Genomic DNA, 12,916 nt, shown 5'->3' on the forward strand with positions numbered 1-12,916 from the left:
CCAACTGTCAGGGAACTACTACAGCTATGCATTTGATTGGGTGGGAGCCCCCTCTTCTGTTCCTGGGTTACATGGGAGGGGCTCCCACCCCTTCCCTTGGTTCCTTTTCAACTGCCTTTGTGACTAGATTGGGAAGTATTTCTCTCCTCAGCCTTAAGTATCTTCTGCATTTTTTCTCTCAAATAATCTTCTCTCTCTTATTATCTTCTCCATTTCCTTACCATATGCATTCCTCCTTCACAACTGCCTCCTTTTCGCTCTTTTACTTAAAAAATTCACAAAATTATGTTTCTATTTGCTTTCTTTCTATCCTTGAAATGTCTCTTATCAGACCATTTCTCTTCACCTTCCCCAGCTACCATGCCGGCTTTGATGGCCCCATTTAGAAAATGCATGAGCTGTGATAGAAGATTCCCTCCTGTGGACAGGCATTCCCTCCAACTTGTCTGCCTCGGTGAGGGACATATCATGGAGACCTGTGCACACTGCCAGGCCTTCACAAAGCAGACCCCCCCCCAAGCATAGGGCAGATCGGCTGAATGTCAGACTATGCAAAAGGGACCTGCAGGCCACCAATTCCAAGAGCTGGAAGGAGTGAGATTGCCCAGCTGCCAGGACTGCAGTGTCACCAATTAGGCCTTGGCTGCATGGGGATGCCCAACTGAGCTTTCCTTTCGCAGACTGGGCTGCTTGTCTTATGTCCATGTGGCTAGGAAAGCAACCAAACATGCTAAGAAAACGGCCACTGCTGCCAAAGAAAAGTGAGGCCCCATGAGAGCCCCTGCTGGCTTTCGCCACTGAGGGAGTGCTCAGCAAGAATTTATCAGGACAACACTACCTTTTATTTCAGTTTCCCTAGTTCTTCTAGCTAGAGTGCCAATTATGCCAATCAAGTTCCTGCATAATAACAAAAGGATGGGGAAAGAGAGACAAAAATGGTGCCAGAGTATAGCCAACTTTGTTTTAATTAGAGTATATATACTTCCAAACTGGATACACTAGAAATTGGCAATGCAACGTAAGATGCAAAGAAATATACCAGTTACTGTCAAAATGACCCTGTACAGCCTTATAATGCAAAAAAGCTTTATACAATACAAATTTCCATTAATGTACACAAACCTTGACAGTGTGATATTTGAGTATGATACAACAAGTTAAAAAGGACAGGGGAATCAAGAAAAGTGCTGAGAATGTAACCAAATTACTGGATGAAAAACAAGAAACAAGCCTATCTTGAAGAATGCATAGTGTGAAAAAAGCAGATACAAGGTGAGCATGTTGGTAGACATGTTAAATGTTTTCTTACAAGCAAAGGATATCTATAGGGAGCATTCCTATTTTCAGCTTCAAACAGCAAACCAATTGTGTATGCAAGGGCTTTGATAAATACTGTATTTTTCCTTAAAAAAATAAAAACACTTCCAGATGCATTTCTCTCTCTCAGAAATCATGTATAACTAACTTTCCAGAAATAATTCAGTGTTCAAAGTGCTAAATAAAGCTGCCCAATTACATTAAGCATTACTATGATAGACAAATACAAAAGGAAAATGGTTAAACCCAAGGCATTAAGTTGCTTATAGCATCATAATACTCTCATTCCTTGAAATTCCTATATATATTGCACCATTTGGTTTACAGAAAATATGTTTTTAACATTCCTATGCATGTGTGGCTTACCTGATGACAAACTTCTTAGTATTTTCTTTTATTATTTTTAATAAGGTCATTGATTGTTTAGAGAGTCAACTAGAAACACCTTGAATAGATTTAATTAACTGCAGCAACTACTTGTAGAAATAAAAGTTTTATAATTCTTGCTGTAGAAGAATTCAGTTTTACATTCTGAATTACTAGTTATCTCCTAGTGAGTAAATTCTTTAGAATTACATCTTCCCTTCAAATTCCTTGCAGATGACATAATGGAGCCCGTTCAATTCAGAGGCAAGAGTGCAGCTAAGTAAATGGTTCAAGAGTGCATCAGAAATGGGTAAACCTCCCATCCACCCTAAAACATAAATAGCTTAAACTGATGGGGAATTACACTCTGTGTGTGTGTGTGTACGCGCGCACGCACGCGCGCGTGTCAATATTGCTACAGCAGCACTTCAGATAATGAAAGTGGATCAGGTCTACCTTGTTCTGCAGAGTAGCACCTATTCCATTGAAGCAGATTACTCGGCATCTCTTACTCATACAGTCATACTGAGAGAGCAGGCTCTGCCACAGCTGATACACCCTTAAGATACTTCCCTGTGTAGCTGAGGCATTGTCCATCCATCAAAGCCTGTTTTTCACGCCTTTCTGTGCCAGGCTGTAAACTTTGTGGAGTTAGGTTATGCCACATGCTGACTGGGTTCACATGATTAAGGAAGCCCATGGGTGTTTTAGGGTTGTCAGTGGTTTGTTGGTCATGCTAACAACCCACTTTCACCAGGTTGACATAACAAGCCAAGCAATAGTTTGACTATTCAAAATGGCTACCTGCCTGTACCATAGCCCACTGTGGCTTGACTAAGACATAGTGGCTTGTTTTATCATGCAAAACAGGAAACTTAGAAAATGGTCCTATGGCCTGTAGACATTGTTTGAGGGGTCATAGGATAGTTTGGATTCTTAATTTTGAGGTTGGAGGCAGCATTCCAATCTCAGAGATGGAAATTGGAGCTCCCCCACAAACCCTGATGCCTCACAGCTGTTGTGGAAAGAACTACTCTGGCTGTTTTCCGAGGTTGGTAAAGCAACATCAGAGTGGGGTTAAGAGGGGTTATTATGTGGAGTTGGGAGGGAAGGAGACTGAAATGAACAATCCTAAAGCCACTCTAGTCTCACAGAATCATAAGAGTCATACTGTTGAAAGAGACCTAGAAGGCCATTGGGTCCAACAGCTTGCTCACTGCAGGGCTCAAGTCTCCCATCCAGATTCTAACCAGGTCTGACTCTGCTTAGCTTCCAAGATTAGGCAGGATCAGGCACTTCAGGCTTCTTTCCCTTCCAAGTCTATGTTGCTAGCAGATGAAGCAGTGAGATGAAAAGTACCACAGCCATTTTTCTTGCTTTGTATTGGATGACCATGAGCATCGAAGTTGTGGGGCCTATGCTCATGTCCATAGGATTACATCCAGAATGATGGTGACTATTACTAGCTATTGCTGTGCTATCATAACTTTGGGTGGAATGTCACTGTACTGACCTTGTCTTACTCATTTTTTTTTTGCCAGAGGAGCAGCTCATATGATGAGTCCCAAAGAAAAAATTTTCACAGAATTTAGTGCAATGAGCAGAGCTCCAAGATGTCTGTGTTAGGAACAACTACAGTAGTGACTTACCATAATAGCTTAGCCAGGTAAAGCAACTTATTAGTTAAAGTATGGAGTAGACTCTCATTACTTTGACTGTAGTATTTTACTTTATATAATGTTAATATTTAAGTTTTCTTTCTTCTTGTCCTCCACTGTAAGCTATTTCTGGTCTTTGAGCTCTTACACAGAAATGGATTTTTCCCTTATGTGTGTTTAGTGGAGGAAACTGGACATGATAATGATACACAATAAACATCAGTGCATGGGCAAGAAAGTAATTAAATCTTGGGAAAAGTTAACAATTGGCTTAGATCATCTATTAGGAATGCAACATTTGCTTCTTACTGCAATAAAGTGCAATATTTATGTCATTTTAATGACCACAAAGTAAGAGCTTTAAGAAAATATAAAGTTAACTTCCTAGAAGAGTATATTTAAGTAGGCAATAACAAAATGATATAAAGGAATACAAATAACATGAAGGGTATTGTTTCTAGAGACACAAAATTGTCAATATAGCTGAATAGCTGGGCATAAAAAAGAGAATTGCGTGATTAAACAGCACCTTTTTCTCCTCCTGTTTAAAAGGACTTGACACTAACTTTTCAAATATACAATCTGATATTTCTTCAGGCAACAAAAGAAACATTTTCATCTTCTACACCTTTTCTTATTTTTGCGAGTGAGAAACATACTAGTGCAAGACTCAAGCACTGTGCAAAACCTGCCTTTATTTAGTCTGAGCACTTTTACCCAGAATTTACCAAACCCTTCCTTTTTAAAATCCCCTTTCCTGGCTTTAAAGTGCAATTCTATACACATCTACTCAGAAGTAAGGTTCACTGAATCCAGTGAGACACTCCCATGTAAGTGGATGTAGAATTGCAGCCTTAATCACTGTACTATGTACGCTCTTGTCTTTGCAAACCAGTGTCACCATTGCAATAAGACAGACTGAAAATTTGTATGCTTGATGTCCTGTTATGAGGGCTGCTTGGTATGATATTTTTGTATTGGCCTTGCATCAGTTTTGAATGTGCATGTGACTTTAAATTGCCTCTCTGCTTGGCAAACCAGGCAAAAAACAAGATAGGGAAATTACTGGGTTTCTGCCTCTAGTTATTTTACCAAGAAAAGCAGCAGTTCAAGCACAATTTATGTGTCCCATTAAAAACTGGTGCCTGGGGTATGTACTTTTCTGTTCAGTATCTGCACTCAAGTACAAAAAGGATTGGAAGGAGTGGCTCCATGTTACATGAGTATTAACAGACAAGTCCGACCTTCTCTATGTATGAAATGCACTTGCTGTTTATAGATCCATGTTCTCTCTCCTGTTGCATGTTCAGGACTGCTTCATCCATTACTTTTTTCCTTCACAGAGATAAATTCTGTCTTGAAATACACGTGTTTACAATAGCATTACAAAGGTAGGAGGAGTGCTTTTTGTGTGTGTTGGGGTCTGAAACAGGAAGACATCCACTGAGCAGCAAATTGGTGATGTCAATATCCAATCTGTGTACACAGAGAAAAACCACCCATGTTAAATGTCCAACACTAAACAGTTGATGCCTTTGCCTGTTCAGAGATTATCTCTATCTAGGAAAAATATAACAAGTGAAACAGCTCACTTTGCATAACTGAGAGTAATATCTTCTCCTCTAGAACTGCTGCAATCCTCAAATTCTTGGATCCAAGACCAGACTAGTGACTCTACTTTAGCAAACAGTAACCTGTACTAACTGAGGCGCCAATGCTTCTTGAACTGAACACAGCTGTTCTTCCATTCTAGTAACTGTAGCATAAACAGAAGCAGGCAAGGTGGAGAGCATGGAAAACCACAATAGCTATTTCAAGGGATAGGGCCTTCGCTCAGTGATAGAGTGCATGCTCTGCTTGTAGCAATGTCCCAGCTCAATCCCCAGTGTCTCCAGTGAAAGGATCTCAGGAGCAGGTGCTGAGAAAAAACCCTTGCCCGAGACCCTGGAGAACCACTGCCAGTCAGAGAAGAGAATACTGGGGCCAAGGGACCAAGGGCCTGCCACAGCCTAAGGCAGCTTCATGTGTTCATATTAAAGCAGCCAGTACAAAAGATGTGCAAAAGCAATGTCATGGCACACTGACTCTCTTTCCAACAAACTCAAAGTAAAATGCATCAATATGTAATCTTAGCAAGTGCTGATTGCCATTAAGGACGCTCTTGTTCAGCTTAAACAAGACAAAATAGTTTCTTAGATAAGAGTACTGGGAACATGCTTCTGAAGGTAGAAGTATGCAGGAGGTCACCTCTCTCAAGTTTTCATAAAGCAGCCTTCCATGTCGATGCATTAAGGAGGAGACACACAGAGCCATTTTTTTCCTAAACCTTACTACTAATGATCTATAGTACAAATGTTCAGCCAGCCATACCTTTGGGTGTATGGTTTGCAGCAATGCATATACCTGCTGGGTATCTGTTGTGTTGGGATAATGGGGAAAGTATTTTTGGTACAGAATATGGCTGCCTTCAGACAGTTTCTGCCCTTTCTGTTAGTCCAAGATAGGCAAGGAAGGAGTGCTTCGGCGACGTGTCACCCAGGCATACAGTCTGTGGTCTGGGTGCATGGAATGTGATCTCAAACTGGTTCTTGGGGAAAAACATGGTTAAGGGAATGAGGTGGGCAAACTCAGAGTTTCGATACTTGTCAAAGCACAAGGAAGTGCCATTTATGGCCAAGGCCTTAAGTGCCAGGTTTGGCCCCGTCCCGCCACTATGCGCAGCTGACAGAGCCACCGTCTGCAAAGCCTGGGAAGCAGACATCACTGAGAGAGGGGACAAGAGGCTTCGGGGACTGTGGGTGTTCAGTAGAGGACTGGTCTCCTTGGCGCCTGCCCCCTGGCCCTTTTTCTCCTCTTCAGAGTAGTCCCCATTTTGGTGCTTCTTCACATGGCGGCTAAAGACAAAAGGGTGGGTGGTCTTGAAGAGGCACTCTTCGCAGCTGAACGTCTGCCGTGGAGCATGCTTGAGCTTCTTGTGCAGGTTGAGATTGTCTTTGCGTTTGCAGCTGTAGCTGCACTGGTCACAGTGAAAAGGGCGTTCTCCAGTGTGTACACGCACATGCTCTATCAGCTTGTTGGCCGTCTTTGAAAGGTAGCCACACTGGTCGCACTTGTAATGGTTGCCAAGGCGATGTTCCCGGATGTGCATTTCCAGCTCCAGCTGATTGGCTTTCACTGCTTGACAGATCCGGCACTTGTACTCCATTTTATAATGAGTCTTCAAATGGCATTCCATTGCAGCTGGACGATTTGTGGAATAAATGCAGAATGGGCACCTGCAAAAAAGCAAGCAAATGTTGACACATGGGTCTAGCTAATTATTCTGCCAAACATCCTTTCCCATTCTATTAGAATACAGTGTGCTTAATTCAGTATGGAACTACTGACATTTTGTTGCCTGAAGCAGAACCCAAACATATTCCCTCCCAGTAAAGCCAACACTTGAAATAGTTTTGCTTGAAGTGCCCTCTGCTGTCTCTTGGTTTTCTCCCCTGCCTGCATTTCTCACTTTTTAAGAAGTTGCCATAACAGTGGAGATGAACCATGATTTCTGTGGTGATTTCTCCTCTCAATGTCATACTAAGAAAGTGTGATACTCCTTCCTTAGAATGGGGCATTGTAAGTTAGGCAGCCCGAGAGCAGGTTGCATTACCATCCCACAGTAGCACATAATGGTTAAAGCTTAAGGCTTTAACAGCAGCTGTTGCAGCAAAACAGCAGCAGCAGGTGACTAGTTCTCTGAAGCCACCTTACCCATAATTCCATGCTCTGAGGAAGGAGTCATGCTCAGGAGAACCCAATAGGAACTCCTACTGGCCACTTTTATGAAAAATTTTGTTGCCTGTAAACAGTATATGCTGAAGCGGCAGCACACAGCTGCTAGTTGGCTGGTAGACAGGCTCCCTGATCAAGGCAGAGGTGTCAAACATAAAAGGATGAATCCAGATCACTGTGCTGATCTGAGCTGTATCTGTTCACGTGTAGGACACAGCCATCCCCTCATGATGCCACTGATCATGTGGGGAGACCTGTGGCTCTTGTTCTTGCCCTGCTGCTAATTTCAGTAAGGCATTCTTATCGCTGTCTGACACTTGAGCAATCTATAGGTCAATCTTCTCGAGCAATCTACATGTTCTTGCTCTGTTGCTTATTTCAGTAAGGCAATCTATAGCAGTCTTTAAACTGGAAAGACAATCCAAACATTTAATAAATAAATAAATAATGAGAGAAGTTGTTCTTGGTACTCCACTCTCAATAGAGAAGCCCACTATTTGATCTTAGTTCAGCCTTCACAGAAAAGCAAGACTTTAATGAAGAAAGTGTTATGTTTGTGGAGAAGAAAGAATGATGACCAGATTGCAGTCTTGTACAGTGGTACTGTAGCAGGGCTCAAAGGGATGTTTCACTTTTTCTTTTTGGCAGAAGTTAGTATCTGGCCTGTGCCTGCCCCTAATAATTCAGTGATATAAAGCAATATATTTGGGAGTATCTTGAGCTTGAACAGACAAGCAAGACCCAGCCGGTGGAGATAATACTGCTAAAACTAGTTTGTTGACATGAATCAACAGAGCTGCCTATATTTTTGGATCCTCCTGCAGGTGGGTTGGCTATGGAGACTGTCAAGATGAGTGCTTGCATGTGAAAATGTACTACTCATCCTACAGAAAGTATGTTTGATATAGTGCTAAAAATACATCTTCAAAGGAGCAAACCTAAGCTCCCAGGGAAGGGCCTAAGAGGCCACTGGATGTCACGGATGCTCCTTTCCTTTGTCAGATCTTCCTCTCTACAGATGGAGAAGGTGATTCACTGTGGGCAGCCCCTTCATAGGAGTGACAGAGAGTAAGGGGGAAGGGCAAGCTAGAGTGGAGTGGAGGCAGCCTTGGATACCCCAGAACCAAAGCTCCCTCCTTCTCCTGACAGAAAGAGTGAATGCCAGCCCTGGAATTGATGTACTTATTAAACCAATAGTAAGGAAACATTTTGAAATAGGAACAACCAATAGGAAAAAGAGCATGGAAAAAGAAAAAAAATCTCCCAGCATGGAAAAAGAAAAGAAAAAAACTCCCACTTGCATTGGTTCTAATAGGAATAGCTCTGTAAATTTAGAATATGTCCTATAAAAGAGAAAGTTGCCTTATTGGAGACTGTCTTGCTTGTTCAGTGTATAAAACGGAAACAAAGTTCAGCTGGTAAAATACAATGACGTTTCAGCTGACTAGGTGATATGAAATGTTTTCTAAACTGATGGGGATATTTTCATATCACCTGTTTCGAGGAAAAGCTATATAAGTTTGCCATTTCTGGTTTTAACAGTTATAATGTTATGTGTTTTTAGCTCATGAAGAAATACCCATTTTGGTGTTTTGACGATTTTGATATGTTTATGAATTAAGGCTTCAGTACATCAGCCTTTTAACTGATTTTTTAAAGCAGAAGCTTATGTTTCTGGTTTCTTTGTAGCATTAAAATCTTCCCCATTTCCCCACCCACCCCAATGGATTTTCTGTGTTTTCTGAATGTTTCATTACACAAGCAAACTAATGGAATATAGTAGAATTACAAAAATAAACCCGCTTCACATTGCAGCTCGTTTTACCATTTCCAGATAATGCTACACTTTTCTTGCTTTAAAAGAAGTTGCAGAAATGCTTGGAAAGCATAGGAGAGGCCCTGGAAGAGGATGACATCATGTAAAGCACCCATAAACTGTCATGAGTGATGGATTGCAAGCACATAATAAAGGTCTCACATAGAAACCCTGTCTGTCTATCCTGTATATCACACATGAGTAAACAGAACTTCCATTTTAAAAAGTATAGATCTATATTTTTGGTCACTCTTGGAAATACTATTTTCCTCCCAATTACAAGCCTGAAACTGTAATGGCAATTCCACAGCCTAACTTTCCAAGTTATATACAGCCTGGCTTGCTTTGTACTGAAAGGCTATCCTCTAAAAGGGAACAATTAAGTCCTAAAATGTCTCATTTCCAGACTCCTATAATAATTAGTATATCTTGGATTACATGTGTATCAAATGTTAACTTCTGCCTTCTAGGCTGAAGTTCCTTACAATGTAACCTAACCATTTTGGTATCTCATCGCTGAGTGACTGAGGTAGTTATTAGCCACAGTGATCAAATTATGAGGAGAATGGCTGAAAGTTCCTTATGGAGTAAGTTCACACAACATAGCTTACATTCAAGGATGAGTATGGGTTGCTGCTGAAGTTTGTCTTGTTACCCAGTTGTCCATACTGAGCCTTGAGTGTGGGTCATCACGATGTGTGAACCCAGGCAATGGATCTGCAAATCCCACCCACCCCAACTTCCTCCAGTTTCAGCCATATTATGGCATTTCTAAAAGCAGTAGCTATAGAGGCTGCAGGGCAGAGCCAGGGGTTCTCTCCCCCCCCCCCCCCCCGCCCGTTGTTTAGGCCAAGTAACTATGAGCAGAATTCATATTCATATTCTAAAGTACAGTATTGTGCAATGGAAGAGTTAAACATATGGTTAATTCTCTGCCATGAAAAACAATGGCACTTCAGCTTAAAGTAAACCAGGTTGTATCCCATTTTAATGGATTGACAACAAAATCTAAAAGCCAGTTTAACACAAGCATTTGGAGTCAACTAACATGCATGCATATTTACTCACTAAGTATCACTATGTTCAGTTGGGTTTACTCTCAGAGAAGAGTGCATGGTATTGTAATTTGAATCTAATTACCTGAAGTGGCCAATGAGACTGAATTAACTTAAACTGAAATTCTGTTGTGACTTGGGCATACATTTGTCTTTGCTTGTGTTAAGTGACACACATTCTTGGTACTGAATTACAAATTCAAGAACATGGCATGGGGAGTCAAGAATTATTGACAAGATACACATTTATGTATTTTAGATGAAAGCATCAAGTAAATTACGAATTGGTATGTATCACAGGGAGTTACAGCCTAGAAAACATCTCCCGTCTCAGTTGCACTGATAATGTGCGTTAAACTGAAGATACAATCCTGTGTTCCTTTATCCATGAATAAGTCCTATGGAATATGGTGAGACCTACTTCTCACATGCATGGGGTTAGAAGTTTAATGACCCCTATACAATTTTGGCAGCTCAGCTGTAGTAGCAACTGCTGCAAATATTCAGTCCTGAGCTCTAACTAAAGAGAAATCAACTGCACATTTCTACTTCATTTCAATGTTCTCCTAATATTGATGTATGGAGGAAGGTATCTGATGCTGATGCTGATGTTCCCCAACCCCATTCATTTTGAGGGAGATCATTACATGTAACCCAGTGAGTGCAGTGCCTTAGCTTTGCAGGAATTTTATGTATACACTGAGTGATCATGGAGTTCAATCCCTGGTAACTCCAGTTAATTTGGTAACAAGCGATATGAAAAAGTTCTACCCCAAACCATAGGCTGCTCCCATCAGTCAAAGTAATGCAGCTTTCTAGATTCCTCTGGATTAGGTAATAAATGTTTACTATTAATTTTACTAGTCACGCTTGTCATTCCTATTTTTGTTAAGAATTTATATATATTATGGACAAACCTGATTATAAAGAGCTGCTTTAGCTGACAAGGTACCGAAAAAGTTGCATGCCATCGCAAGTAAAAATACCCTAATATTTGTGTCATTCAGGGTGCAATCCTAAGCAAATTTCAACAAAAAATAGATCAGCTGGCAGGAGCATGCTGGGAGTTGTTGGCATCTCTTTCTAAGTTTGCATTAGATTGTATCTTTAGTATTGTTCAACAGTGTTATGCTTGTTCAGTCCAGTATCTTGCTCGGGAGACTGATCTGTTTTGCTGATTTGTGACAGTTAAAAATCATCAGCAGAGTGAAACTGCAGGGCTCTGGCTACCTAAACAGAAATGGTTCCCATTCAAACATTTCTCTGTTTCGGTCTCTTTGAGGTACTTAACACAGTAAAAGTTTGTGTACTTGCTTTCCTTACTTGAGCCCACCAGTGGGGACAGTGTGGCATTTCTTATGCTCCAGTAATTGCTCAGGAGTCTTCATGAACTTGTGGCACACATCACATTCAAACATCCGTGTAATCAGGTGGATTTGCAAATGGCGCTCAAACATATTTTTTGTTTTGCAGACAAAGTTACAGAAAACGCATTCAAAACCTGCAAGAGGAAATCACAGACACTATTACTTAAGTCAAACACCACAGCCTTGAGGTAGGGAAGGGAACATCTTTGCATCCATTCCACCAACTTTTTACCTTTCTCTGACTTTTCTTCTGTGTTTAAGAAGGTCTGACTACCAGGCACTACGGAAATAACTAGGAGGTTTGAACCCTTGAGTTTGGGGCTGATCTCTGCCTCTTCTTTGCTGTTGGCAGAATCACTAAGTGCTGACAGGGAAGAAGAAGAAGGGCTGTTTGAGTCACTGGGTGTCTTCCTCTCTTCACCTATGGAGAAGACAAAGCAACCATCCCTAAACATTAGATGACTTATTTAGTACCAGGATTATAATAAATTCATGCCTCAATGCTGGGAAGATCCATGCATAAAAGCAGCTATCCTCACACATTTGCATTCTCTCATTTTCATCCACACTACAGTTTTCATCCAGCCCACCTGATTTGGCTGGATGTACATTCACTTACAGAGTTTCAAATAGCAATACAACTACTTGTCCTTGACTAAAGCTGGACAGGGGCCCTATTCTTTTCTGCAAGCTCTCTGTTACCCAAGATCTAGAATTCTTAACATGCGTCATTATGCTTCCAAGGGCTTCTCTGTATAATTTTTTTTTCTTCCTTGAGTTATTGGCTCCACAGCAGGGATGGGCAAAACCTGTCCACCTGCACTCCAGCCAGTTGTGCAGCTCCTACTGCCAAATTTGCTGACAACAAACCCCCATCTATTTCACTTTAAAACAAGAAGCATGTTTTGTTCGAAGGAAAAAAAATATTCCCAGAAGCCTCCAGGGGGCACAATTTTGCTTTAAAACAAGGCTTGTACTATCTATGCATATTGTTTTTAATGAAAAATTGGTGGGGTTTTGCCCTTTCTGTGCTGCTGAATTTCAGCAGCAGATTTGGTGGTACAAGAGCAAAGTGGGTGGGTGGGGAGCTACTGGTCCCCTGACCCCTGTAAGATGCCCACACCTGCTCTACTACAATCTTTCTGGCATATTTTGAGGATAAAATGGAGAGGAAAAGCACCATCAAAGCAGCCTTGGGCTCCTTGAAAGAAGAATGTGGACTAGAAATGTAACAATGATGGTGGTGATGGGCCTGCTAATACGATACTGTGTCTAGGCTGCTTAGGGCAGACGTTCCCGTGCTGCCTGCAAAGGATGCCCACAAATCCCTTCATTCTTTTCACTGTTCACTTAAAAAAAAAGAAGGAAGGGAAAAAAAAAGAAATTACTACAACCCTTCAAAGTGTTATGGTATCATGGTTTTCTTCCTGTTCCTGAACCTGCTTTTGATCAGCTGTTGCTGGGCAGGCGGAAAAAGCAAACAGTTGCTTTCTGTCCCTGTCCAATCTTCCACTCACACAAACCTTTCCCCCTTTGGTATCTCCATCACCCCATACTCAGCCC

The 12,916-nt window shown here is 41.3% G+C and overlaps 2 protein-coding genes across 8 annotated transcripts in view; one reads left to right on the forward strand and one right to left on the reverse strand.

Annotated features, from left to right (window-relative positions):
* MMAA (metabolism of cobalamin associated A) overlaps positions 1-11,668 on the forward strand; it is a 37,731-nt gene extending 26,063 nt beyond the window's left edge. For 3 of the 4 annotated variants that reach the window (XR_006414827.1, XR_006414828.1, XR_006414830.1), the window contains one exon: positions 11,460-11,668. The gene's annotated coding sequence lies outside the window, so the exon portion shown is untranslated. Of the gene's footprint in view, positions 1-1,917; positions 1,999-11,459 lie in introns of those variants that run through there. The other variant, XR_006414829.1, reaches the window with a different exon arrangement.
* The window catches only part of ZNF827 (zinc finger protein 827), a 135,760-nt gene continuing 125,387 nt past the window's right edge, over positions 2,544-12,916 (reverse strand). For 2 of the 4 annotated variants that reach the window (XM_044430998.1, XM_044430997.1), the window contains exons 12-14: positions 11,586-11,774; positions 11,310-11,487; positions 2,544-6,616 (exon numbers count right to left, since the gene is read on the reverse strand). In XM_044430998.1, coding sequence (XP_044286933.1) covers positions 5,809-6,616; positions 11,310-11,487; positions 11,586-11,774 — 1,175 coding nt within the window. In that variant the 3' untranslated portion in view covers positions 2,544-5,808. Of the gene's footprint in view, positions 6,617-11,300; positions 11,488-11,585; positions 11,775-12,916 lie in introns of all 4 variants that reach the window. The other 2 variants (XR_006414826.1, XM_044430999.1) reach the window with 2 other exon arrangements.

The sequence above is a fragment of the Varanus komodoensis genome, unplaced genomic scaffold, assembly GCF_004798865.1.
Source record: "Varanus komodoensis strain SLA01 unplaced genomic scaffold, ASM479886v1 scaffold21, whole genome shotgun sequence".
NCBI classification, from domain to species: domain Eukaryota; kingdom Metazoa; phylum Chordata; class Lepidosauria; order Squamata; family Varanidae; genus Varanus; species Varanus komodoensis.